The 26,883-nt window shown below is 37.9% G+C and overlaps 4 protein-coding genes and 1 long non-coding RNA gene across 5 annotated transcripts; 3 read left to right on the top strand and 2 right to left on the bottom strand.

Moving 5' to 3' along the window:
- Positions 1–99: 99 nt before the first annotated feature.
- LOC137572396 (WD repeat domain-containing protein 83) lies at positions 100–1,427 on the top strand. Its single transcript, XM_068284153.1, has 3 exons — positions 100–438; positions 506–1,036; positions 1,110–1,427. The coding sequence occupies exons 1-3, from the start codon at positions 168–170 to the stop codon at positions 1,232–1,234; spliced, it is 927 nt and encodes a 308-aa protein (XP_068140254.1). The 5' UTR covers positions 100–167; the 3' UTR covers positions 1,235–1,427.
- Positions 1,428–3,613: 2,186 nt separating this feature from the next.
- On the bottom strand, positions 3,614–23,139 carry crp (cropped). Its single transcript, XM_068284107.1, has 3 exons — positions 22,566–23,139; positions 15,900–16,254; positions 3,614–6,633 (listed from the first exon to the last, which is right to left on the bottom strand). The coding sequence occupies exons 1-3, from the start codon at positions 22,655–22,657 to the stop codon at positions 4,984–4,986; spliced, it is 2,097 nt and encodes a 698-aa protein (XP_068140208.1). The 5' UTR covers positions 22,658–23,139; the 3' UTR covers positions 3,614–4,983.
- Positions 11,830–12,952, top strand: LOC137572440 (uncharacterized). The gene is made up of 3 exons (XR_011031656.1): positions 11,830–11,841; positions 12,602–12,808; positions 12,935–12,952. It is a non-coding gene; the product is annotated as an uncharacterized lncRNA (long non-coding RNA).
- A 532-nt stretch (positions 23,140–23,671) lies between the features above and the next one.
- On the top strand, positions 23,672–25,140 carry GMF (Glia maturation factor). Its single transcript, XM_068284128.1, has 4 exons — positions 23,672–23,861; positions 24,010–24,103; positions 24,174–24,364; positions 24,424–25,140. The coding sequence occupies exons 1-4, from the start codon at positions 23,859–23,861 to the stop codon at positions 24,550–24,552; spliced, it is 417 nt and encodes a 138-aa protein (XP_068140229.1). The 5' UTR covers positions 23,672–23,858; the 3' UTR covers positions 24,553–25,140.
- A 220-nt stretch (positions 25,141–25,360) lies between these two features.
- Positions 25,361–26,810, bottom strand: LOC137572374 (zinc finger protein 32). The gene is made up of 2 exons (XM_068284126.1): positions 26,566–26,810; positions 25,361–26,501 (listed from the first exon to the last, which is right to left on the bottom strand). The coding sequence occupies exons 1-2, from the start codon at positions 26,695–26,697 to the stop codon at positions 25,425–25,427; spliced, it is 1,209 nt and encodes a 402-aa protein (XP_068140227.1). The 5' UTR covers positions 26,698–26,810; the 3' UTR covers positions 25,361–25,424.
- Positions 26,811–26,883: the final 73 nt, after the last annotated feature.

Below are 26,883 nucleotides of genomic sequence, written 5' to 3'. Positions count from 1 at the left end.
ATTTTTCCATTCAAGTTGATTAATTTATTGAAATGGAACCAGTTGAGGAAGCAGCTGCTAGATTAGCTTAACGAATGGTCACACCATTGCAGTTGCTCGAAATGCCTCCCATCTCTAATTGGATAAACAAATGTTATTTCGAATGTAATTTCTTCTTTGCCATTTAAATGCCGACATTTGCTGAATTTCAATGCCAAACTACCATAGACTGCAAACAGGGTGCTGTGCGTGCAGTTCGCTATAATATCGATGGATCCTATGTCCTGAGCTGCGGCTCTGATAAGAAAATCAAGCTATGGAATCCTCAATCAGGCCTTTTATTAAAAACATACGGAGGACATGCTGATGAAGTGACGGATGCGGCAGGCAGCTGTGATAGTAGCTATATAATTTCAGCCAGTCTGGACAAGAGTATTATCTACTGGGATGTATCAACAGGTAATTAGATTATCCTTTTAATGCAAGCCAATTCTTTTGAATCATCTCCCTTTATGATGCATTGTAGGCTCTCCGGTTCGTCGTTTGCGTTCCCATGCCGGGGGTGTGCGTTGCGTTTGCTTCAATGAGGACTCCTCCATAGCCATTTCCGGTGGTCGTGACAATGCAGTTATGTGTTGGGACATACGCACCCGTCGTCTAGATCCGGTTCAAGTGATGAAAGAAGCTAAAGATTGCATTACAACAGTTTTAACCAATCAGGAAAAGATATATGCCGCTTCTTTGGACGGCTGTGTTAGGTCATACGACATCCGTATGGGCGAATTAACATGTGATAAAGTTGGCGAACCCATTACTTATCTAGCCCAGACTAAAGACGAACAATGCTTGGTAGCTGGTTGTCAGGATAGTGTCGTTCGTCTATTGGATTGTGAAAGCGGTGGACTTCTTTCTGAGTACAAGGGTCACAAGGCGGATGATTATCACATTGAATGCGGTATTTTGGCCAATGATGCACATATTGTCGCCGGTTCCAGTGAGGGATTGGTGTTCATCTGGGATCTGTTGGAAGCCAATATACTGCAACGTCTACGCATAAGTAAACCTTTCACAAAATTCCTTTTTAAAATTAATACAAATTAATTGTTTTATCCTTCTTTCTTTGTTCTTAGGTGACAATGGAGGCGTCGTCCATTCTCTGGCCACGCATCCAAAGCGTCAAGAGCTTTTGTTTGCCCGTCGTAGAGATATTTATGTCTATACCACCGATATACAAATTGAAGAGGAGCAACTATAAATATTTATACCTAAAATTAGAGTAAAGTTATAGTTAAGTTTAATTGTTAGCATTTTGCTTCTTTTTTTTTATCTGAAGGGGGAAAATAGCAAACGGATTTGAAACGGAGCAACTTTTTGTTTATAATTATTATAATATACCATTTGTATATTATAAGGGTGACAATAAAGGGTTCAATGTTAAATTTCTTAAACGATTTATGTTAAATGTTATGGCGACAAACATTTTACAGGAATCTACTGACACTAAAGTAGGCAATTCAAAATCATATATAATTTAACGAACAATTTACATTATAAGGCAGCTTAAAAACGTAAAAAACTTTTATAAATTTAAACAATAAGCTCACGCCAACTAGGAACGTAACCCCTGTGTAAGGCCTTCAACTCGAATTTAGTAGGAAATTCCTACTATCAATGAAATAGAATGAGTGTTAGAAGTAGAAGCTCTTCTCGTATTTCTTCTTGTCCTTCAAACCCTGACTCCAATCGACTTTCAGTGATTTTATAAGAGATTGTTGTTAAGGATAGCGGAAGTTAAAGGCAGAGATATGAGAAAATAGTAAGCTATTCCAAAAAAAGCAAGAAACACAAAATTGGTAATAATAAAAGCAACTTACATTCATACACAGTGGCGGTCACGAATTTATGAATTGTTTATTTTACTTCTGATTTTCCCGGCCTCTAAGTTACCTTAATGAACAACATTTTTCTGTGTATTTAGAGTGTATTTAGATGATGAACCGTAAAAATTGTTATCTTAGTTATTTTCGTTTTTGCCACAGGTGCATTCGAACATATTACAGATGGAAGTATGAAATATTTAATGAAGTTTAGATCTAGCAAAACTAAAATAACAAAGTTACATACCACAAATTTAGCCCCAATTTTCGATTTAAAGCCAATTAATAATACGAATTTTGTAGTACATTTTTTGATCATTTCATTTCATTTTTGAACATTTCGCGACACTAATTTAAACCAAAGAAATTTTTCCCTGAATTACGAAAGAAAGTGAACTGAATTTTTCGTCAAATGACGTATTTTTCATTATAATCGGATCCAGTTTTGATACTTTTTGTTGCCTATTAATATGGGGCATTTTTATGCAAAACGGATACAAATTCATGTATGAGTTTATAATGCTCTAAAATGTAAATGTTTATTCTTTGGATTCGCGATATTCCAAACCGAGATCTGATATCAAAGTCGCCATTAAAAGGCCTTTAAGCATATTTTCCATTCTTCCATTGTTAATGCTCTAAAATATATACATAGTTCTAAGGATAGACTTCATCTAAATTACTAACACTTTGTATTGTTTAAGGACTTCTGTATAAGACAAATTAAAAGAAGTACTGAATTTTTTATTTGTTTATCTTCATCAAGTCACTGTAAAAACGGTAATCATAGATAAAATTACAGAATATTATCTTGGAGCGTAATTTCAGATACATCTTTATTGCTAGATCAGCTTTGAATATAATTTCACTTTACCAAAATTTTAGGATTCAATAAGCACAAAGAAATTTCAAATGAAAGACAAATTTTCGTTGAGGGAAAAAGGAAAAACCATTTATTTGACATAATTTTCTTTTCGTAATTTTTTGTTTTTTTTTTTTTAATGTTTTGTTTTTTGTTGTTTTTTTTGTTGTTTGTTTTGTTTTTTTTTTATTTCTTTTTGTAATAGAGCATGAATGTATGTAGTAGTAATTTGTTGTTCTTGTATGTATGTATGTTGTTGTTGTAGGTATGTTTATATTAGATGAATCTGGCTTATATATGTATGTGGTTTGTTATTTTAACTATAAACGGCCTGCATTATTATTATGTATTTATGTACTTAAAATTATAAATATTTTCTTGTTTCTTTTTTTGTATTTAATATATATGTATGTATATGTATTTTATTATGTTTCAACAAAATACATAACGCACTCACACACAAACACACACTTGCATACGCATACATACACACGCACGCACACACACTCATTTGGACTTCATTAAGGACTTGGCGCTCTCGATCTGTGACTCTTATCCGCGGTTTTTGTTTTTAATCATCATTCTCATAGTCTCTCTCCTGAATGGATGGGGGAATATAGCAGTAATCAGATCAGGCCCAAAGCCCGATCGAAGGATGCGCCACAGATGCCACACAGTGTGATGCACGGGATGCAGAAATATCCTCCTTGGCCGCACAAAAAACACTTGGTGTTTAATTTCCTGTAAGGACCTTGGATTCATTCAAATCACTGAAATATGTGGTCAAGGCGCAGCCTGCAAGCAGCTTAAGCGGCCCAACAACAGAAAGGCTTACAGATCGAGGGAGAGAAGTCCTTTTCTACATCTTTAGTCCTATGACGAGAGGAGCTTAGGCTTTTGGTTACTAATTATTCCACTACATGTACGTATGGATGTGTGTATATGTGTGTGTGTGTGTGTGGATTGGGGTATTCGCGTGTATGTGTGTGTGGGTGTAAACTTAAAAACTAAAGCATATTACATATGTATGTGTGTGTGTGTATGTGTGTATTCTTGGGGGAGGTGATATTTATGTATTGTATGTGCTAGGGGTAGGGGGATGGGGGCACGCCAAATATTTATTATATAAGTAGATTTTATATAATTTGTTTATATATATTTTTTATAAATTTTTATCATGTTAATTGTTATTTTTGCATTTTTTTGTTTTGCTTTTGTTTTGTTTTTTTTTAGTAGTAAGTAATAATTTTATGTAATGTTGCGTTGCTTAATGTTGTATATATATATATATATAATTTAATATATAATTTATATATATATATTTTTATATTATAGTTTATATAATAAACGATTTTCATTTTTCTTATTTCTTGTTTTTGTTTTTTTTTTTTTTTTTTTTTTTGGGTTTTTTTACACAAATATATCAACAACTAAACTCAAAAAGATTTTTTTATTTGCAAAAATGTAAGTTTATATATGTTTACTATATATATATATTTTTTTTTCTGTTTTTATATATATATTTATGTATGTATGTATATATAAATAATTTATGTTTTAAAAAAAAATGAGTAAAAATTAATGCGATGGTTTTTTATAGAGTTCAAGGAATCAAAAAAAAAAAAAAAGTAAGAATAATAATAAAAATAAAAGTACAAAAATAACTTGCAGAAAAGAAAAAAAGAACAAATCAGATGCAGAAAAAGAGAATAAGGATATTTATTTGTTTTTTTTTTTTTAGTTGTTTTCTGTTGTTTTTTTTTTTTTTTTGTTTGTTTGTTGTCTATTTTACTGTTTGTTTCCATTCACTTTCTTTTTGCTTGTTGTTTGTTTTTTATTTTTATTTTATTTTTGTTTTTTTTTTTTTTTTTACTGTGTTGTATTTTTTCTTTTCCTTTTTTTTATAACAAAAGCATAAAACATATATAAAAAATGTCCATTTGATTTAAATTTCTCTCCATATTGAGAGATTTTCTCCTTGCTTTGTTTAGCGATTGCGCTTTCTTTTTTTTAGTTTTGTTTGTTTAACTAATTTACAGTTTTTTGCCTAGTTAACAGTAGAGGCCTAACATTTCTGCTATTTAGACGTTGCCCACTGTTATACGTTTGTTGCTGCTGCTGCCGGGCAAATTGTTGCTTAGTTAAATTAGTTTTATCCATAGTTGTTGCTGTTGCCGGGGAGCCTTTAATACTCGACTTCTTCTGGATGTGGTGCTGGTGGTGTTGATGTTGCTGCTGCTGGTGATTTGGTTGGGGCAATGGCAATCAGGATGAATTCAATTGCTTGGCCACTATAACACCAGGACGACATTGCTTCAGAGCTGTGGTAATTGTCAATTGCTGAGCCTGTTGCTGCTGATTGCTGCTGCTGCCGTTGTTGTTGCCGCTGCTTGACGAGGATGTGGCCGCTGATGTTGATGCCGTTTGAACTTTAAAGATGGCAGTAGGTGTCACTGGGCCACCAACTGCAATACCATCTGATTTGGCAGATTTTGCTGTTATGATAACCTGCTTATTGCCCTTGAGCTGTAGGAAAGGACGCAGTTCAGCCAAAGCGGCATGATGTTGCTGCTTAACAATGGTTCCAGCGCCAACATTGACACCGGCAATGATGCCACTTGGTGTTGTTGTCGTAGTGCTGCTGCTGGTGGTTAAAGCTAATGGAGCATCTTGGGCCAAACGATGGCGTGCTGCTGCCAAATGATGACTGGTGGTCACCACATGATGTTGCTGCTGGAGATGATGCTGTGGCTGCTGTTGTTGCTGTTGCTGGGTCTGATGGTGCAACTGTTGTCCTTGATACTGTTTCTCGCCGCCAGCGCCGCCATCCGAGAAGAGATGATCACCCTCCAAATGGCGAATGGCTTCCACTATGGTCTCTAAATTTTGACGAGAGCGTGTGAAACCAACAACTGCGGGCTGATGATCCAATTTCTCCGCCTTGACTTTAACCAACTTCTCATTGATGCGTTCCACCTCGACTTTAGGTGTTGCCTTAATGGCTGCCTGTAGAATCGGTTGCAACATGGCCACATTGGGTGTGCTACCTTCGGCATAGGCTTTGGCAATGGCATTCACATTAACCTCATTCTCCGATTCTGTTGAACTATTCGATGATAATATAACCTCCTCATGCACTTGATGCTGATGATGATGGTGATGCGAAAGAACAGAATGATGATCTTCGGCAATGATTTCGCCTGTGGCATCCTCTGCCTCCAATTCCTCAATACTTGAACAGACAACCACCTGCTGTTGTCCAGTCATTTCATCAATTTCCACATAGGACACGGTGCCGGGACCAGCCAATTCCTCCAGTTCATCGCTACGTACAAAATTATCGGTATGCTCGATAACTTCACGGGGAATGTGATGATGACTGGTGGAACCACCGGCTACCGCCACTGTGCCAGCGGTGCCAGGTGGTGCTGTGGCCACACTATATAGTTGCCTTTTGATCATTTGCAATTCATCTTCGAGCAGGCGACGTAAACTACGTTCCTTCTCCAGCTGTTTCTTCATCTCAAGCAATTCTTTGGCCGCTATAATGCTGGCATTATTCAATTTTGTGGCCGCCGCAGCAGCTGCTGCTGTCTGGCCACTCAAAAGGGTCATGGGTTCAGGTGACATGGAGCCCAAACCCTCATCGGAACTATCGCTGATCGTTTGTATGTTGATCACATTGTCGGTCAGTTTGCGCTTCTTAATGGCCACCACAGAGCTGCTGCCGCCTCCATTTGCTGCATTGCCCCCCTCATTGTTGTAGTTAGGATCTGAGGAGTTATTGTTGCCATTGCCACCACCAGCTTCATGTTCGCCCACCTGACGCTTCAGCTCGCTATTCTGTGTAAGTAGTTGCGTCTTTTGATTCTCCAATTCGACAATGTATTGAAAAGTCTGTTGCAAGATGGCAGCCTGAAATTAAAAATCAAATTAAAGCGTTAATAGTTGCAAACAGTTAAATAAAAAAACAGTTTCGGGATAAAAACGAGAGAGACTCAAAAGTAAGGTTAGAACATCCAGAAAACTGATTCTCCCAGGTTTTCGCACCTCAGCCTAGTATACGACTATATTTTGGACCAATTAATAAAACTGTTCCGAGGTAGAGCAAGTTTGTACAAGATTTTGTGGTTAAAAAAACGTAAAAGTAGGGTTAGGATTGCCAAACCCCCTAGGGTTTTGTCTTTAACAGCCGTGGGAGACTCGGACGTTTCATCTTACTATCTGAACTCTGAACTAGACCACTAAAGTTCTCAAAAATAACTCATGTTAACTCAGAAATAATTTGGATAAATAAAAGTTGTTTTTATTTTCCTATGTATGTATATAACACTGAATAATTGGATTTATCGTTGCATCAATGATTCATTCCAAGTAAATATCTTAAAGACAACCAAACAAAAAACAATGGCAATCCATTCACAAGAAGACCAAGAGACGCGCACCATGTCCATCCAGTTTATAATACTATATGGACCATGGGTTTTTCCTCCCTTCCCTTCCTATCATTTCATTCTCCACCTCCTTTCAGACTGTCTTGCAGAAACATAATTACACTAGCGAAGCATAAGACGAGACGACTTTGCCCTTATGTTTGCTTTGAAATTCTGCATTCGATGTTGTTGTCATTGCTGTTGTTGTTGTTGTTGCTGTTGTGTATAGTAAATAGTGTAGTAGTAAAAAGGTGAAGGAACTTGTGTCCTTCAAAATGCGCGCGCGCTGCTATGGCGAGTGGAATCTTAGTGAATTTGCTTGCTTTTGCTGCTTTCGAATACATACACATACTCACACACACAGACACACACATGAAACGAAACTAACGTGTGGGTGGTCGTCGCTTAATAACGGTGAAAGGTGAAGTGGTAAAAGGAATGTTGTTATTATTGTTGTTGTTGTTGTTTCTGGTTGTTGTTTGTGATTATGGCTAAAATACATAAATTCTTTAATGCCTTTGATTATTAAATTAGCAATAAATCTTATTTCTGCAGTCATAAAACTTGTTTGTTGTCTCCATCTCTTTTACACTTTTGTTGTCGGAGGTCACTACGACTACGTCGTCGTACTCAAAACGTCAGACGCCGGCAAAAAGCACAGCTGCTGCTAGCTAGCTCTCTCTTTCTCTCTCTTGCGCTCTCAATGGACACAGCTGTCTGGGGGCTGCTTCTCTTGTTGTTGCGTTTTTTTTCTTGTTTTTTTTTTTTCTTTGGTGGGGGGTTGCAAGGGGCGGTGGGTTTGTTGGGGGTAACTAAATCGGTTTGTGTACAGTTTTCTCAGGTTTTTATTTTGAATGATAAAAATCAAAGACAAAGAGACATTAACCATAACAGTTTATCGTGATTTTATTAGTATAGCATTTGCATTTAATAGGATAAATAAAGTGTTTTGTTTTTCTTATTTACTGCTGCATTTATTAAAGGTCGTTCATTGACTTTTAGTTGTTCTATAGTTCTGGGGCGGTGTCTTGTCGGCATTGGAAATGAGTGTGTGTGTGTGTGTGTGTGTGTGTGTGTGTGTGTGTGTGTGTGTAAAAAAACGATTTATAGAAGGTGTGGCCCGCCCAAGAATCAATAATTTGTACATCAATTTATTACTAATTCAATTGTTTTAATCAATAATTTTGTATAAATGTTGAAACAAAAAACTCTTAGTTCCACCATGTGTTTTTTTTTTTTAATTTCAAGTAGAAGCACTTGAAGTTGAAGTCTAAAATTGACTTATTGGACACTTTAAAAACATTGTTCCAACAAAAATCATATGGAATTCTATGTATAGAGCGTTCCAGCACCTCTAATCATATGCTACCCACCCCCCACCATCAATAATCATCTAACCGGCAAATAAGTAAAGCTGGAAGGGGAGTTTATCTAATAAGAAATTGTCGACTGTCTGACGACGAAGCGAGCAGAGCACAAGTTGAGGGAAAAATGCCGGCAAACACACAGGGCCATCAGACCAAATAAGAAAAAGACAAAAAAAAAAACAAAAACAAAATGGAATGTCGCATTGGTGTGAGCATAAACAAAGGCAAAATCAAAAGCATAAAAAAAAACGTAAAAAAAAATAAAAGGCAATCAAACGAAACACACACGTTTTGCTTCGTCGTTCCAACAAGAAACCAATTCCGAATCCCACCACAAAAACACACACAGATACACACAGGCAAAAGCAAAAGCAAAAGCAAAGCAAAAGGCAAAGGCAAGCGGCAGGCAGCAGCAGCAACTGCCCCGCGCCTTGTCGTTTTGTGGTGACTGTACTTTTTCCAACACCACCGCTGCTGCTGAAAACACCACCAAAACCAACAAAAACAAGCAGAGACCGACCTCAGAGCCAGCAACAGTTCCAATACGAAAAGTTTTTCAATATTTGCCGGCGAGACTCAGCCGCAGCGGCAGCGTCACAAATGTTGCTAGAGAGAGCGGCAGTGGCAGCGCCAGCGACAGCGACAACGGCTCTCTTCCACTCTTCCACTCACACATACAAGTTTTCAGTTTGTTTCGTTTCTTCTCAATTTATTCCGTTGCGCCTCGTTGTGATACGAAACGGAACGGAAACGACAGCCAGTAGCGGGCAAAAAACATGTGGGCAAGCAAGCAAGCTTTTGACTCAGCTTTTTCTCTCTCACTCTGGCTAACATGTGTTCGCTTAAGCTTTCCAGTTAAAATTTTGCTTTCTCTCTCCCGCTCGCAGCTGACTTCTATAAATTGCGCGTCAGACGTAAAGCCTTCTTCATCATCACACACCTACACACCTCTCTCTAACTAAACTAAAACGTTTTTCTTGCTTTTCTTCCATCATTTTTTTTTTTTCGTTTGATTGAATAAAAATGCATAAAAATAGCAATACTATGTAGCAATGAGAGCAAAGAGGTGGAGGGCCGCTAACACTGGCAGATTCGTCATCAGCTGAGCTGGCAGGCAACTCTTGGTCGTTCGTTTTTTTTTTTTCTGTCTAAACATAAGTGGGTGCGTCGTCTACGTTGGGGTCTGGGCTGTGAGGGTCGTTAGGTATGGGCCACCCAAATTTATACAAAACAACAACATCAGCAACCACCAAAAGATGCATAAAACTGACTGCCGCTGCCCCCTGCCACTGTAATATAGGGAGGTCTACGTGCGTGCACGCATGTCACTCCGCTGCCTGTGTATGCGTAGTAGTAAAAATGAAAACGAAAAAAAAATCAATTTATTTTTACAACTTTGTTGTTTTTAGTTATTACAACATTGAGGTGGAAGAATACGATGACGACGAGAAACTTCCTTCCGTTTCAATCTATTTTGAGCGATTCTCTCTTCAATAATACTTGCTTAAACTCTCTCTGGCCTATTTAAGTGAAGAAATAAACCTTGGGTGATAATAGGGTGGTGGATTTATTATGATATAGGGGAAAGCCCCTTTTATTTTGATATGGTCGGTTTAATAATGTAAGAAATTTGCAACAATTTAAATACTTTATAGTAAGTGCTGCAAAATGTTCATTAACCTTTAATAGGTTTCCTTTTTTTACGTTTTTATTGCGCCGCATATTCTTTTTTTCTGGACTGTCCGCAAACAACTGAGGCAAGTTTGTTGCTTATCTCTATTCGGGCAGGTAGATGAGGACAACAACAACAACAATGACGACAGGTGGGGGAAGTTTGCTCTTCTTGAGAAACTGAAGATAGCCAAGCAAAATAAAGAAACCGAAAACGGAGCTGACATTAATTTTTAACGCCAAGTTACTCATTAGCAATTCTTAATAAAGGCGCCGGCACGAGGCACATTTAAAATTAGCTAAAAAAAAAAGGAAAACAGAACTCGCTTGCTCATAGCGGAATTCGAGAAGCGAAAATTATTGCAGCAGCAGCCGCATCAAAGTAGAAGTAGCAGGGGGAACAACACAGAGAGAGAGAGAAAAAAAAAACAGCTGCCGGCATTGGCTCACCCACACCCACATTCCACATGCCAATATCTTGCGCTCTCTCTCTCTCTCTCTCTGCCCACCTCTCGTTCCCTTTTTCTCTTATCTCGAATATACGTAATGTGTGTGTGTGTGTTTAGTTTGCTCGAACTCGCTCTTTCGCACTCAGCTGGCTTCTGCGGGCGCCAAACATGTGTTTTCCCCCACAACAACAACACACACACACATGTACACACATACATATGTATGTCTGTATACATGTACATAGAGAAAAAAAGAGCTTATTCGCCTGGGTAAAGAAGAACTCATAGATAATCTCGCTCTATCTTACTCTCTCTCTTCCTCTCTAGCCACGACCTGGGTGACAACATCCATATAGCGAGTATTTCTCAAACTACATTTATATATTTAGCAAATCTAATGCACTAGAATAAAATTCACAATCACACACACGCACACACTCAAACCAAATACAGTTTATTTGCTATTTTTAAACATTGTAAAAAAAATGCCGTCATCATGCTATGAGGAGAAAAAACAGCTGTAAATTTTTTGTTTCATACTATAGAAACATTTGGATGTATGTACATACATATGTATGTACATACAAACATTGTAGATACAACTGAAATTTTTGCGTACTTGCGTATAAAGAGTAACCCAATTCAATCGGACACATGTTCGCCTTTTTAGACGAATTTGATTAAAACTAACAACTAAATAATAGAGGGTGAGGGCACAGCACTTGCATTTTCATTTTACACAGAAACAAAACCCACCATGTAAAAGGTCAATAAAACCTGGTTTTTCTGTTTTTTTTTTTTTTTTTGAATGGCCCAAAGTCATGCCATATGCCGGCTGGCTACATAGAAAGAAAGCAAAAAACGAAGAGAAAAAAAATCAAGCTTCATGGTCAATGAAAGCATTTAATTAACATACATACATACATACAAAGGAGAAGTCTTTTCATCAGTTGCACCGCACGCAAAGACCCTATTTGAATTTGAATAGAAGCTGACCCTCAATGCGCACACATACAACGATAACAATAACAGAGATAGGCGGAGAGAGTAGTGTAGGTGAGCGCGTGTGGAGGAGAAACGACGAACGAGACAGCGCTAGACCTCAGTCAACACATGTGAGGAGGAGAGATCAGCTGATCGAATTTCAGCAGTCTATAAAAATAAACGAGGCGAACGCAAGGCAAAACGCAAAACGACGCAACGGTATCGTATTTATTTTTATACATATCAATTTGTCTCGAGTAAACAACACATACAGCTGTTTTAATTAACCCAGATGGCAACAGCAACAGTCGCCGAAGCAGCGTCAAGAGCAATTTACACACACCGTTTGGTTTTAGTAGTTACAATGACTGTCAAACTTTAAGCTTAGCTTACAACAACGCAATTGCAAAGAAAGCTTTTCTGTGCCGGGTTTAACCTTGTTTTCGATTTGACCGACCAGCTGAGCGCGAGAGTACCAGAATCTTTGTGAATTGCGCAGCAGCCAGCCAATATCTTTTTTGTACTTAGAGTCCTAGAAGAAGACTTTCAAATACTCTTTGAAAAACGCATTACTGATGAAGTGATCATCAAGTATGTGATGAGCAATATTTACAATTTTCGTACTAGGCTTATTTGGGGTCGGTCCCACAAAATAAGACTCCCTATCCCAGCTCTTATTCTAACTTGGAGTCATTTGGATCTAATTTCATGTTAAACGTCAATCATCTTAGTAAAATACATTTTATATAGTATTAAAAAAGGCAATGTTTCAATACCTATGTACATCTTCTTCAATGATGACAAAGTATTTATCCGTACTTTTTTTTTTTATTTTTTTTTTTACTCTTTTTGCATGATTTATGGTCTTGAAACGGAACTAACACACACCAAGGCAACATACAAGTTAGTTTTCTTGTCATAGATCGTGTTTGTGACTAGTTACTTTGGCTTTTTGCTTCTCTTTTTTTCACCGTTACAGTGCAACACACACACACACAAACACAACAACAGAGAGTCATTAAATCCGGCGAGACGGCATTCCATGTAATCAACAAGCTGGGCTTGAGACTTGAAGCTCTGTGCGCCGCCGCCACCGCCGCCATGCCGCCAGACAGTGCCAACGACCGACCGACATTTTCGCAAATAGAGGCGGGCGGAGAGAGAGTGAGAGGGAAAGAGGGAAAAAGTAAGCCATCTCTGTCTAATTGATCCATTGCACTTATGCTTTGGCTGGCTGCGGCTCTTGTCGTCGTCGTGGTCGTCGTTGTCGTCTGGCCTTGCAAATTTCGCTTAACTTTGGCTTTCTCTTTAGGCACACACCACAGTCGCCGCCACATTCTTGTTTTGCAACACTATGTATGATCAATTCAGTATGAAAACTATTTACATCTATTGATTGACAATCGCAAAGTTACACAATTTGACATGGTTTCTAATAGTTAGATATTTATCTGTGTACGTTTGTTTCTCATTTATTTTAATGGCAAACATTCAAAAACATAATAATTATCTATCCGGTTCTTTTTATACCATGCACCTGGATGTTGGAATGTTATGTTCATAATCAGCATAAAGAGTCAAGTTTGTATAAACATGGAAATCTCAAAACCTATAGGAGCTTTCAAAATTGGTGATTGCAAAATTTGAAAAATGGCAAATTTGGGTTACTAACGTTTTTATTATTATTATAACCTATCGGGCTAGTTGTTTTAAGCCATGATAACTACGCCCTGTTGGCAATTGGTCGCTGTGGTTCATAAATGCATGTAGGAGTGAGCGAGATAGCTTATAGATGTTCATTGGCCTAAACAATTTTCGTGTCATAAATCTAAAAATATATTTATTTCAATTGATGCTTGGTATACGTCAAATACAGCGACAGGACTTTTTTGATTCATTTCTTAACGCAAGTGCAATTGAAAGTACAGTCTCCTCTATGTCCTATGTCCTGCTCCTGTGTTATATAATCACTATATACTTTCCCCGAAACTTGGGTGTTGGCAGCACAAAACGCAACATCTGCATCCCGGACCAGCTGCTCTACACTCTCTCTATATATACATACATATAGGGAGCTGCAATTCCGTAGTACGTACCGGATTGTCGTTCAAATGCCAATGGCCTAGTGCACTGGCATGGCCCCCGCGTGCCACGCCCCATCTACATTGCGCGTAATCGAGCTAAAAAAGAAATACATTTCTGAATTTCGCCGGGCTAACACTTTTGTGTTCGATGTCGTCGGTCCTTTGCCCCAATGCGCAGCTGCCAAGCTGCATGCCCAATTTTCTTGAGTTTGAGTTTTTTGTGGGGAGGTCGCACGGTTCGGTCGATGGTCGACGTCTCGTTTCCAACAGTGAAACAGCTGCGCCTACTACTACCAGGCGCCAGACAGACGCCCAAGCTCACTACAAAATGGCAATGAAACACACACACATATACGAGCGAAACCCACTCCAAAAACACAGCTGTGCCAAAGGAGCGAGTGAGTGAGTGGGTGGCTTGGTTGGTGGTCGGGTGTTTTGGTTTGGCGCCATTGTTGATTGTTGTCCTTCTCTTCCTTTCTTCATACGTCCTGGCAGCCCGTACTACTATCTCTCTTTTGGCGCGCTGGAAGTCGACCGTTAGCTGCTGCTGCTGCTGATGGTCGGGTCTGCTACATCCTACCCAATCGATATTATTTGTGTATAGAAATTTTTCCAGTTTCCATTCCATTCCCAGCACACACACAAACACATACACATCATTCTCATTTTCTCTTTTTCTTGCCTTGGCTTTCTTTCCTCGTCACTGCTATACTTTAATGTAGGTTAGTTCAAATGACGACGACGACAAAAGGCGCGCCCGCTGCCGCCGTTACCGCCTAAAAAAACAACTGTCCAACTGTACACAAATTGCACATTTTTTTGCAGCGCACTTTAGCGCCATCTAGCGCAAGTTCAATGACCCCTGCGCACTGCCTCAATGACGAGTAAATCACAACACAGTACAGCACAACGTGTCATGCAGGAGGAGAATGATTGGGGAAAATGGGAGAGCAGGCGTTTAAGTAGGGAGACTAGGCGTGGGCGTGGGCGTTAGCATGCAACGGTTATGTGTGCGTAACTGTGAATGGCGTGGCTGGTACGTTGCATAGAGAAACGTATGATGTACATACATACCTACATACATATACGAATGGACGAATATTTTGTAGGTGCTGAGCGTCGACCTGATTTCATACACTCACACTTTGTCGCTCTCTGTCTTCCTCTCTCTTTTTTTGTCGCTTCTTACTACAATGTTTACTATATGTATGGGGTAGGAGGCGGGTGTGTGGGGGCAGGCGGCAGTAGGCAACGCGTTTTAGAACGTAAAAAATCCATAAACTATCCCTCAACCAACACACACTCACACATAGAAACACACACGGCCATTATGTCATTCATCAGATGATGACGTTTTTCTCGGTCTTGTCATAACGTATTAGGAGGTGCCTTTACCTTCCATTTGAACAGTGTTGTAAAGTTATTTACAAATTATCATTCCTAAGCCCCAAGAGCAGACACATAAATCAGTAGAGAGAAAAACGAAAAAAAAAAAAACAAAAACTGAGCACAATGAATCTTCGGTTAATATGACATTTCGTTGATTTACACCGTCTGGGTGGGTCTTCCCTCTCATCACCCACCCACCACAAGCAAGCAACTTTCGACCAGACACCTTTTCAACAAGGACAGCGTCGACGTCGTCACAACAAATCGATGTGTTGTCTCAAGGTGGAAAGAATCATAAATATGCTTACATGTTCTCATGTGAATATTTCATACCTGTGTACACAAAAGGCCTTTATCTAATACATATGTAAGTAATAAAATATTACAGAGCTTAGGCTCAGTGTTTTTGCCATTTAAGACATGACGCAAATAAATAAGGTATCATGGATTTACATTAAAGTCGTCTTGGTGCACAATTTCTGTTAGAAAACTTCCAGAAGTTGGTACGAACGAGTGAAAAACGTCTAATTCAAGTTAATCGGTCTGCTTTAATAGAACTTTAATAGAATTGTTGTAGATAGATAAAACACCAAGTTGTTCAAAAATAAGCAAAAATCTCGAGAAACCTTGTATTTACGTTAGCTAGAAGTCAATCAAGTCAATTAATATTACAATCAGGCAAACTCCAGGACAGGATTTAGGATTTAGGTTAGGATATTTCCGCGTTTTTAATTACGTCCATGTTAGATAAAGATTTCGCACATTATTCTCAAGGAGTTGGTAGTATGTGTTGAAATAACTTACCTTGCTCAATTTTTCACCTTCGTGACGGGGCAGAAGGGAACGTAAACTTTGGAAACCAGCATTAATGCTCTGCATGCGGCGTCTTTCATTGCTGTTGGCTATCTCACGTCGCATACGTTTCTCGCTGTCGGCCATGGGTTTGCCATCACCATCACTAACTGCACCACTGCCGCTGCCACCGCCGCCGCCGCCTCCGCCACCAGCTCCTCCGCCTTTTGTGGTATTTGATGTACCACCGCCACTCATATTCGATTGTCGACGCTGTGAATTGGTTGTAACCTGATGATGATGCGCCGGATCGGTGGTATACTCAATATGATACGTATTTTCGCCTCCTGAATCTTCTAATTGTAATCTGCAAGCACAAAATAAGTGAGTGAGTGAGTGAGTGAGCGAGTAATTTCTAGTTTTTAGTTTAGGCTAGGTTGAGTCATGTATTGAATATTTATGGCGGCCGCCCCCATACACAAAAGCAATTAGCTTTTACATTTATACAACTCGCTTCTACACACACATACACGCTTCCATACAAACTTACGGATGGAGGAGAGCCGCTGAAAAATTCATTCATTCATAAATTTACAATTCCATTCAATTCAATTTTTAGTTTAGCCGCCGCCACACAACAATAAGCCAAATACACACATACACACACATAGACTTATACACCCATACAAATACTTGCACAAGACACGAAGAGTTGTCGTCGTCGTCGTTGATGGTGTTGCTTTTGTTGTTGTCGTTGCTGTTGGCTTTGCAGTCAACTGCGCTGCCCACTGGCCCCCCAAAACAACATGCCAGCATCAATGAAGAGAATTTTGTTACAAAATGTATACGACATTCGGGATACCCTCCTCCCGCAAAAAAGCCCGATCCTAGTCTTTTTGGAGCTCGAAGGTTTTTATCTATCTTTTTCCTGTCCAGCATTATCATTTTGAATGTGTATATTAAACATTCAAAATTTTTGTCCATTTTTCCTGGAACTAACCTGTATTGTAACATTGCTTTTCGCTTAAGTTCTGTTGTCAAGTGTCCAAATAGTGTTTAGAATTATTAAAATAGCTCTGGCGGATGGCACTAACAGCTCATCCGCGTTCAAAATATCTTCAAATATTTTCAAATATTTTTTTTACGTTAATTTTCAAATATTTGCCGCCTTCAACTGCCCAACTATAGTTAATTCAGAACCGAGTTGATTTGACTTTATAAAAGATAATTTTCGGGAGGAAATAAAATTCTTAATCTGAATTCTGTCTGTTCTTCATTTGTTCCCTTAATAGACTAACAAACCAACATAGTCAGTGTCTCAATGGAGACCTACTAAAACTACGATTCTGTTGTTCTCGAGTTCAAACCCCGACGTAGGCAAAGTTTTTCCCTCCGATGAAGCAATACTAAAAGGTAGTTCCTTCGGGGATAATTGAAACGATTGTGGATAACGAATAGACCATAACAAACCATAAATATTTCAATTTTAATTTCTAGTTCCATAACAATGTTTTAAGCGATTTGAAAACGATTCAAAATGAAGAAGAAGGTCTGATTTTTCAGAGGTGGATTATATTCCACTAAAACTTTTACAGCGTGAAGTTTAATCTTTACCAACTTCAATCTTGCAGTTTTCCGGGCCGTTTTCAGCCCTGGACCTAAACTTTTTGTTAAGGTTAATTGTTAGTGTGTAAATATTTTAATGATTGGGCAAAATTGCACTTGATGGCGCTTCTATCAAGCCCTCAATCTATTTATTTTTAAGGCTATAGGGTATCAAAAAACTATTTACAATGCTGCAGCAACATGTCAGCAGCAACAAGAAAGAGAGAGAGACATAGTGAGAGATAATGTGAGGGAAAAAAGACAGGGAGAGAGAGAGAGAGCACACAGCACAGCTGTCAATTTGTTTTTGTTATGCTGAGATTATTATTATTGTTGTTGTTGTTGTTACTGGTCTTTGTCGTCGTCGTCGTGGTCGTCGGGAAGTCTATTTTATGTTGCCCATAAGCAACAGCAGCATAGTTGGCCCGGCTTGAAGCGAAACACACACAGAGGAGAGCGTCTTAAGAATTTCAAACCGGTTTACAAACACGTTTTTTTCTTTTTCATTTTTCAAAAACACAAAAAATAAAATGGTTTTTCAGGGGTTTTTCACAAAGTTATGTGAGAGAGTGCGATGAAGGAGCTAGAGCTCTCTAAAAAGTTGCAACACGGCATTCCAGGCCAACAGCAGCAACAGCAGCAGCGGCAGTAACAACAACAACAAAGAACATTTTCAAGACGTTGCTAGAAAATATTAGACCAACAACTCCGACTGGCTGGCAGGCAGGCAGGCAAAGTTGGGAGTTATTTTTAGCAAGCAACATAATCCAAAGGTCGTTTCACTTCTTTGGCAACATTTTTGCTGCCGCTGTTGCTGCTGCTTCTGCTGCATGTTGAGATTTTGGCCATTGTTGGAGGCGGATATGGCTAGGAATGTGCTGCTGCTGCTACTTTTGGCCTCCTGCTCTTCTGTCTCTAGTTTCCCCCTGCTTTCTAGTGGCATTTTTATTTGTTTTTAAACTTGAAAACAATTCGCGGAATGTGCTGCAAAAGAAAAGTTAGTTTCCTTTATGTGATGCGCCCTTCCACCCTTCCACTTCTTTTAACCAATTTTATATTTCTTTTAACTATCCCTTAACTTATTTACCATTCTTGGCACATTATTCCAAAAGGCATTTATTCTAATAAAGGCATTTAAAAAAGCTTTCGGGTGTTTTTGAATACTGGCGAGCTGAATGTATTCAAATCGATAGTTCTAGAAGCTGCCAGTTCTTTGAATTTTTTGACTTTTTTCCAGTTATGAAAATTTGTTTGAATTATTTGTAATTCCGTCATAAATAGTTTATAGTTTGTTTAGTATCCTTGAATAATCCTGATATATGGCCCAGTTTCTCTCTATCTTCTAAAAAGGAAAAGGATCAATGCTTATTTTCCCCTGAGACTTCTTAAACTGCATTATGGGTTCCTGCACCTGTTAAAATGAAATTTTCCAATTTCCCTATGGATTTCTTTTGTTAGAGTGTCTGTGGCACAACTGATAAGGGTGTAACATGAAGGAGGAAAATGAGATTAGGCGGCTGGTGGTTTGGCCTGCTTACCTTTCTCACTCACTGGCTCTCTCTATGGGCGTGTATTTACCTTTGTTAGTGTATTATATAATTTATGTTTATCTTTATGAATTGAGTATATAGTCGACCGAGCGACATGCTGTTTTCCCACCTGCAACAACAACAACAACACGTAGTCGTATGGATTCCAGTGAAAATGATGACGTAAGCAGTGACCCAATAAAACGTATGTACAACATTTTTGTATGTGCATTGCAGCAGCAGCAGCAAAGTGCAGCCAATGTAAGACAGACAGAGAGGCAGAAAGAGAGGCCAAGAGAGGTCGGTCTCGACATTTGCTCGTGACTTCGGTCTTTGTCTCTTTGCCGCCCGACCCCGTACCACCTTCTCTTACCCTCACCCCTCTTCGCAGTCCACTTTATATGTCTGTATATTTGCGTAAATATATACATACATACATATGTATAAATTTGTGAATATGTATTTGTGAATGTGTGTCTGTATTGTTGGCAAAAAGTGGCCAATGAACTACATTGAACTCTGGGCAAAGCAGCAGCAGCCAAGCAGCTGTCACTGTCGTATGTCATATGTTGTTGTTGTTTTCTGTTTTAGTTGTTGTTATTGTTGTTTCTTCGCTGCTTGGTGAAAATGCAGAGAAAAATGCGTGGCGCATCTTAATTGCAATTGAGAAAATATGCAAAATACATATGGCAGCAAGTAAGCGCAACCATATGGTTGGAGGAGGAGAAGGTAGGAATCTTCACAAGAAAAAAAGGTCTCAATCAAGAATGTTCCAGAAAATTTTACACCCACAAGAATAGTAAAGAAAAACTATTACGACCTACTTTTTTTTTTGTTGTTGTTGTACTCTCTTTCAGAAAGTCATATTAAATTTATCAGATGCTTTGTTACGAATAGAAGAAGTTAATTGCTCTATGAGTTTTACATGAAATTTTATAAATTCTAATAAAACACATCAGATACAGACGAGTATTTATTTATTATTTTTGTTAAAAAATATTCACTCATTTTGAATAATTTTCCCTTTTTTTTATCGGTTTATATATCGAATGCTACTACATTGGATCTTATATTCCTTATTATGCCAAATTAATCAACAATTAACAATAATATCTCATACGTATGTACATATAGTTGGGATAGGTTTGTTTAGATGTACATATATCAAATTTTTATTTATAAATGAAAATAAGAGAGATAACACAATTGTGTCTAAAGTTTAGAAATTTCTACTAGAAATACATAATTGTAATTTTCAGTATAGAAATATCAATAAAGCTTTGATAAAAATTCAAAAAAAAAAAAAAAATAAATAAAAAAATAAAAAGTAGTTATTGAAATTACTTGTAAGATTTTTTTCTAAATTTTTTTTCTTATTAATGAACTGATTTTTATGTTGTTTGTTGCAGTCATCGGTAGATGAGTTGTCTAAGTGACGCAGTCATTTAGTAGGCAACTAAACAACGAGGAGTTCGAATCCCAGGCTAGTTAGAGTATATGGATGTCGTGTAGTTTGGAAGGCCCTTAGTTTGCCAGTGCTTGTAAAATATATGTAGTTAAGTTGATAGTTTTACAACTATATCTTATTACTTATAATAATAATAATAATAATAAATATGTTGCTTGTTTAAAAATGTTATACGTAAATATGTGTATAGATTGTAACCGATTCCTTATTAAACTTATAATAAACTGATTTATAATTGTTATTATTGACTTTATCAAATCTTGTAAAGCCCTATCCAAAGATTTTAATAATGATTCCTTTGTATTTATCTAAACCCGGCTTAACTTGCTTCCATTTCGCTAATTTTCTAAGAACTTTGCTTTGTTTTATTAAATAATAAATGCAGCAAAAATAAATATGTTGAAGTCACACATTATAATGTAAAAAAAAGAGAACAGTTGTCATGTTATTTGCGAATTTGTGAATAAAAGTGGTCTCTTTTAAGTGCTCTCTCTCTCTCTCTCTCTCTCTCACTTTCGCATACATTCGCAGGTTGCCAATAAAATGCCGCTTGCGAAAAAAAACAACACTAAATGAAATAGTCGAAAACGAAACGAAATGGAAACGAAACACGCGGCAGAGGCGGCAAGCAGCGCCAACCATCGCCCAAAAATTTTGCGCAGCAGCTTTTTATCTTTGCAAAAATGAATTGCGTTGTTGTTGTACTTGTTGTTTTTGTTGCTTTTCTTTCAATGAAACGTGTGTAGTAGTAGCGGCATCTGTACTTTTTTTCCTCTTTTATTTTTAATTTTTTTTTTGCAAAACACACACACATTCCCCTTAGCTATCTCTTACTCTCAGACACACACACACAACACACCCACAGAGTAAGCGCAACAAGCTTTTGAGTGAAGTTTTGCTTCCAATGAGAGTCTTTTATGTGTGAGTGTGTGCGAGTGTGGTGGGGTAAAATCGGAAATGACGCCACATGGTCGAGATGTGTGTGGATGCAACAGAAACGTAACGTCATACAGTAGCATTAAAAATATTAGTACCACCTCAGATCGAGCATCACCATCGTGTGGTAAAGGCGAAAAGATGTTCAAAATTAATTTATTAATCTCAAATCTAAAGCATGCTCAAATGTTGAAGAATTCGTATAATTTACTGTTCGCGATCACAGATCGTTCCAAATTCTATTTACTGAAAAGCTGTCAGCTGTTATATTTTTTCACCGTACATACATACGTAAATACATATACAATAACAGCGTGAAACATATGGCAAAAGCAATGACAAAAGTCAGCTGAGAGCACCACTTCATAGATAAGGCGCGGTGGCGGCGCCTATCACCATATGATACTGATTAACCGGCAAAAAAATTTAATAAATTTATGAAAATAGAAAAACAAAAAAAACTTTCGCTAGGAAAATAAATATATACAGTAAAAAACAACAACGAAAAACCGAATAAGAAAGAAACAAAAATTTCAAACTGTACATTTTCATTTACAGCTGCTCGCGGGCATTTTACTTTTTTGCTCTTTTTCCCCCTACCCCTCACTCAATCTCTTGCACACTCACACTCATACACTCTCATTCACTCTACCGCTCAGAGAGTCGTCTATCTGCCAACCATATGATTAAAAAATATACCGGTACAGCTGATTTCATTTTGACTATTGATTAGATAAAAATTAAGATGAACCATGATGAAAGAGAGTGCGAGGGGAAAACGAACGATCAGCACCTCGAATAGAGTAATTCAATTGAAATTCCTTTTGCGTTCACAATATTTTAGACAGCAGTGTTTGGGAGGCGAACAACAGCCGTTTTTACAATATGGACGACAGAAGAGAGGGAAAGGGAAAAAAGTAGCGTCACATTTTAATTCCAGGAGAGAGACAGAGATATATTGGAAAGTGTGCGTGCATGTGTGTGTAAAGAGGCAAAGAATGAGTGAGCTAAAGCGAGTAGTAGTAAAAAAAATCAATAATTTGCGTGATAAAAATGCAGTTGTTTGTTTTCATTGTATTTTTTCTTAAATTATTTAGATTTTTTAGTTTGATATACATAAATTTATTATATTTTACTTACTGTAACTCTTCATCCAATTCCTCGGCGCTGTTGTATTCGGCATTTTCCAATATTACTTCCTCCGTTTTGATAGCCAACGGTACAGCCGACATTTTGTTTAATTTTGTATTTGTTTATGTTAAATAAGCGTGATAATATTTATTAAAATATTGTGCAGTTTGCTATCTGCCTGCTTATTGTTTCTTTTCCACTTGTTTTGCTTTGGCCTTTTGCTTGTCAGCTGGTTTCGTCTCTAGCGGCAAAAACACAAGCTGTCTCACTCCCACAACACACACACACTATAATCAGCAGTAGCAAATCTCAGGTAGAAAAACTATTGCCCACCGTCTAAAATTTTTCCTTTTTTTCCCGTTGTTTATTTTTGTTAAATATCTCCCTTTTATATATGTATTCCGTTCCGATAATGTAACGATCTTGCAGCTGTTTAGCCTTATGCACTTTCACACACACTCACACTCACTCAAATCGCCCATATGTATATGCGCATATTATATATGTATATATCAACTGTACGTAGAGCAAAAAACCGCGTTTATCCGCTTAAGAAACAACACGTCCGCTCACGCCGAAAACAAAACAACACTTAGAGATGGGAGACACTATCAATTGGTCTGTCGACTGTATCGAGTGTTTTTCGGACACATTCGATAATAGGAAAACATTCCGATATAGTCGATATCAAACTTCGTCTCAGCCCTTAGCACTTACGACTCAGCCTTAGCACTCTCAACTGCTAAGACCTTAGCACTTCATCGGACCTTAGTTGGGATCATCGGTATGAGTTGGCATCCTTTGCTCGATGTTCGCCCCTTTCGTTCGATGATGGATTCGAATTGTGTATTGGCGCGCAAGTTGGATGGTAGAGTGTTCGTCGAGAGGTTTGACTTTTTGAAGAATTTTAGCACTTATTAATAATAATATTCTTTATAAATAGTACTATAATGTCGCCCAAAAAATAACCTCCACAATGCTGACTATGAAATAATACTCCAAAGATGGTATGGTGTGTGGGAGTCAAGATTACCAACGAAAGAGTAGTTCTCGCGTTCACCGACTCGAATTTCGAACTCGAAAAACGAAACAAGTTGGCCACTCTGGCTTACACCCCCACCACAACCCGTAAACATAATACAACAAAAAACAATATCGGACCATTGATGTTTTGCATGTCTAAGCATTTATAAATACAATAAAATAATTAAATAATATTAAAAGCATTTTTAAATTTTGTATAACCACTCAACTATACTTTAGATTGGATTTTAGTTTACCAAATTTCGGGAATTCATTAAAATGGTAAGTGAATCAATGAGAAACTTAAAACATGACTAATAGCGTTGTTAGCAAGGCGAGGCGGGGGCGGGGGCGGGGAAGTACTATTTTGCTTGCTGATTACTAATCAATTGCATTTTGTTATTGTTCTAACATCTACCCCACCTTTCAGGGCGACAACAGAATTTGCGATATTAGCAACGAGGTTTTGGAGGAACTGAAGAAATTTCGTTTTCGCAAAAGCGTAACGAATTCCGCGTTAATCCGTAAGAATACAAATCTATATTTTTAATGTTGCCATGGTTACTATACACAAATACATGTTTCAATTTAAAGTAAAAGTGGACCGGGAAAAGCAATGCGTTGTTCTCGATGAACTCATTGATGATATTTCCGTGGAGGAGCTGCAGGACACTCTGCCAGGACATCAGCCCAGATATGTAGTTTATACCTACAAGATGATCCATGACGATCAGCGAATATCATATCCCATGTGCTTTATCTTCTACACCCCAAGGGATAGTCAGGTAAAGTTTAACAAAAAATCAGCATATAATAAATTAATTTCGATTCACCATTTATCCAGATCGAACTCCAAATGATGTATGCCTGCACCAAGAGTGCTCTTCAGCGCGAGGTGGATCTCACTCGAGTCTATGAAATCCGTGAATTGGATGAACTGACCGAAGATTGGCTCAGATCTAAGCTTAAGTAAAGGGCCGAAAAATCACAAGCAAATGAAATGACAATTTTTCGAAGCAATATTTTAGGAACTAATATTATATTCCTGGATACCAACGATACATACCAATAGTATATACATACATACATATACATATATACCCACATATATAATTACGAAAATCATGACAAAAAACTGTATATATTTGTAAGCTCAATTCTCAGTCTTTTTCCCAACTCTTTTGTTCTGTCTTGTAGGTTTTTAGTTTTCGTTTTTCAAACCGTCTTGCATTTAAATAGTTAATAGCAAAAAAGCTGGACTTGCCAAATTATATAAAACAAAATATATTTATATATTTACATACTATAGATCCGAGATGATAAATGAAACGAAAATGTATTTTAATTGTAAAGATTACATGACATAGACACAAATATTCCATTTTATACAAGAAAATGTTAAGTATTTAACAATATAAATGAAACAACGTGTTCAATATTATCTACAAATAAACATTTGTATATCAATTATAAATGATCAAAAACAATTACCAATTCCCAGCCAAATCAAATTGGGCATAAACCTTTTATAAGATCAATGAATTTGACAGAGATCAAGGAATATAGTCATCTGTGTTAATTCTTTGGAGCTAGAGGCAATCTGAGGTATCGAAGACATGTATAACTTCTGTTGTCAGTTTAATCATTTGATACTTGGAATATTTTTTGTTTGGATTTGCCCAGATGTCTATTCCTTCTGAGATTCCTATCCTAAAGAATGCTAAAGTAAGTAATATGAATCCCTTCCGAGATTCCTATGCTAAAGAATGATAAAAGTATGATTTAAAAAGTAATAATTTTATATAGAATTCTTATTTTTAATAACAATTTCATCTTGATCGGGAACTAATAATGCAATCTTTGAGCAGGTGTTGGATGATGAAGCATGGTGTATCTACCCTCAGTGGATGCAGGAGGTGGTGGTGGCGGTGGGAGCATGTGCATCATGCCCATTTGTGAATAATGATGATGTGACATAGGCGGCGCGGGTGGCGGTGCTGCATGCGGGTGCGGATGACCGAGTGGTAGATTAAGTAGATTATTATTCATGGAATGCGAACGAAAATGCAAACTAAGACTATCAGCCGATACATAGGCCTTATCACAATCAGGACACTTGAAATGGGCAACTTCGACATCGTCGTCGTCGTCATTGATTTGATGATTCGCAGATGATTCCAGCGGATGGAGCTTCAATTTATGTGTTCGCATATCCCGGCGTCGGCTGAATGCCTTGCCACAGACATCACAATGATGATTCTTTATGCCCGTATGGGTAATCATATGCTTGGACAGATCACCAGCCGTATAGAATGCCTTTTGACACAGCGAACAGATTTGATCTCGTACCCCTAAATGGATTTTCTGATGTGCTTGAAAATTACCCAAAGCTGAGAATTGCTTCGAACAGATTTCACATTGAAATGGCTTATCGCCCGTGTGCACACGTTCGTGCACTTTGAGATTATAGCGTTGGGCAAATCTCTGTCTGCAATATTGACACTCAAAGGGCTTCTCCCCGGTATGGGTGCGAATGTGCTGGGTGAGCTGGGCCAGGCATTTGAAATGCTTATGGCATTCATAGCATGTATGGGGCAATTTTGGTACTGGTTTGGGTCCCCTTTTTTTGTGCTGATCACGGGGTTTTCTCTGATACCGCGAACGTTTGCTGAGAGGCTTTGGATCTCTTCCCACCCCATCCTCATCGTCGTCATCGTCATCACTATTGAGCAGGGGTGGTAAAGATTTTTCTATAAATTCGGTATTGGTGGCTGCATCGTGTCGCCAGCTCTCTTGTAGACCCAAATATTGACGCAATCTTATATCATTGTTTTCGCATTCCTGCTTGAAATGAAATGCTACGCCTAGGCGATATATGCAGTTATTGCATATTACCGATGGTAGGCCATCCGTTTTGTATATCTGAGAAGTGAAAAAACACTTATTTTCAAGTCAATCCTCTGCAGAAATTTTAAGTTGTCCTTACTCGAATTTTGGCACACTGCATCAGCATCACAGAGGGCATCATGGCAAAATCTGTGCTGTATATAGAGGTCAGGGGTCCTGGGGCAGCCTCTTCCAAGCAAACGCGACAAATTTTATGTATGTTATAGTCCATTTTCGAAATTTCTTATTTTTTATTTACTTTGCAGTTGTAGACAGCTGTTTTTGATAGTTACTCAACACTGAAGAATAAAAGTGTTGGGTAGTTTGATGATTCGTAGTCATGGCAGTATTCTTGAAAAATTAAGTTGTTCGAAAATTTGCATTATAATAAAATTGTTAAACATTTTGCAAAAAGTAA

Source organism: Drosophila tropicalis, unplaced genomic scaffold (genome assembly GCF_018151085.1).
Source record: "Drosophila tropicalis isolate 14030-0801.00 unplaced genomic scaffold, ASM1815108v1 contig_302, whole genome shotgun sequence".
In the NCBI taxonomy this organism is placed as follows: domain Eukaryota; kingdom Metazoa; phylum Arthropoda; class Insecta; order Diptera; family Drosophilidae; genus Drosophila; species Drosophila tropicalis.
The sequence above is the reverse complement of the archived record's forward strand: the minus strand, read 5'-3'. Positions and strand labels throughout refer to the sequence as shown.

Bases quoted from the DNA above. Each gene is read 5' to 3' on its own strand.
- LOC137572396 (XM_068284153.1), top strand. From the start codon at position 168: ATGCCGACATTTGCTGAATTTCAATGCCAAACTACCATAGACTGCAAA. The intron at 439-505 runs GTAATTAGATTA...GATGCATTGTAG, and splicing joins CTACTGGGATGTATCAACAG to GCTCTCCGGTTCGTCGTTTG. The intron at 1,037-1,109 runs GTAAACCTTTCA...CTTTGTTCTTAG, and splicing joins ACTGCAACGTCTACGCATAA to GTGACAATGGAGGCGTCGTC.
- LOC137572374 (XM_068284126.1), bottom strand. From the start codon at position 26,697: ATGGACTATAACATACATAAAATTTGTCGCGTTTGCTTGGAAGAGGCT. The intron at 26,502-26,565 runs GTAAGGACAACT...TTCACTTCTCAG, and splicing joins TGCAGTGTGCCAAAATTCGA to ATATACAAAACGGATGGCCT.
- GMF (XM_068284128.1), top strand. The intron at 24,104-24,173 runs GTAAGAATACAA...TTCAATTTAAAG, and splicing joins AACGAATTCCGCGTTAATCC to TAAAAGTGGACCGGGAAAAG. The intron at 24,365-24,423 runs GTAAAGTTTAAC...CCATTTATCCAG, and splicing joins ACACCCCAAGGGATAGTCAG to ATCGAACTCCAAATGATGTA.
- crp (XM_068284107.1), bottom strand. From the start codon at position 22,657: ATGTCGGCTGTACCGTTGGCTATCAAAACGGAGGAAGTAATATTGGAA. The intron at 16,255-22,565 runs GTAAGTAAAATA...TTGTGCTTGCAG, and splicing joins GAATTGGATGAAGAGTTACA to ATTACAATTAGAAGATTCAG. The intron at 6,634-15,899 runs GTAAGTTATTTC...TTTTAATTTCAG, and splicing joins AAGGTGAAAAATTGAGCAAG to GCTGCCATCTTGCAACAGAC.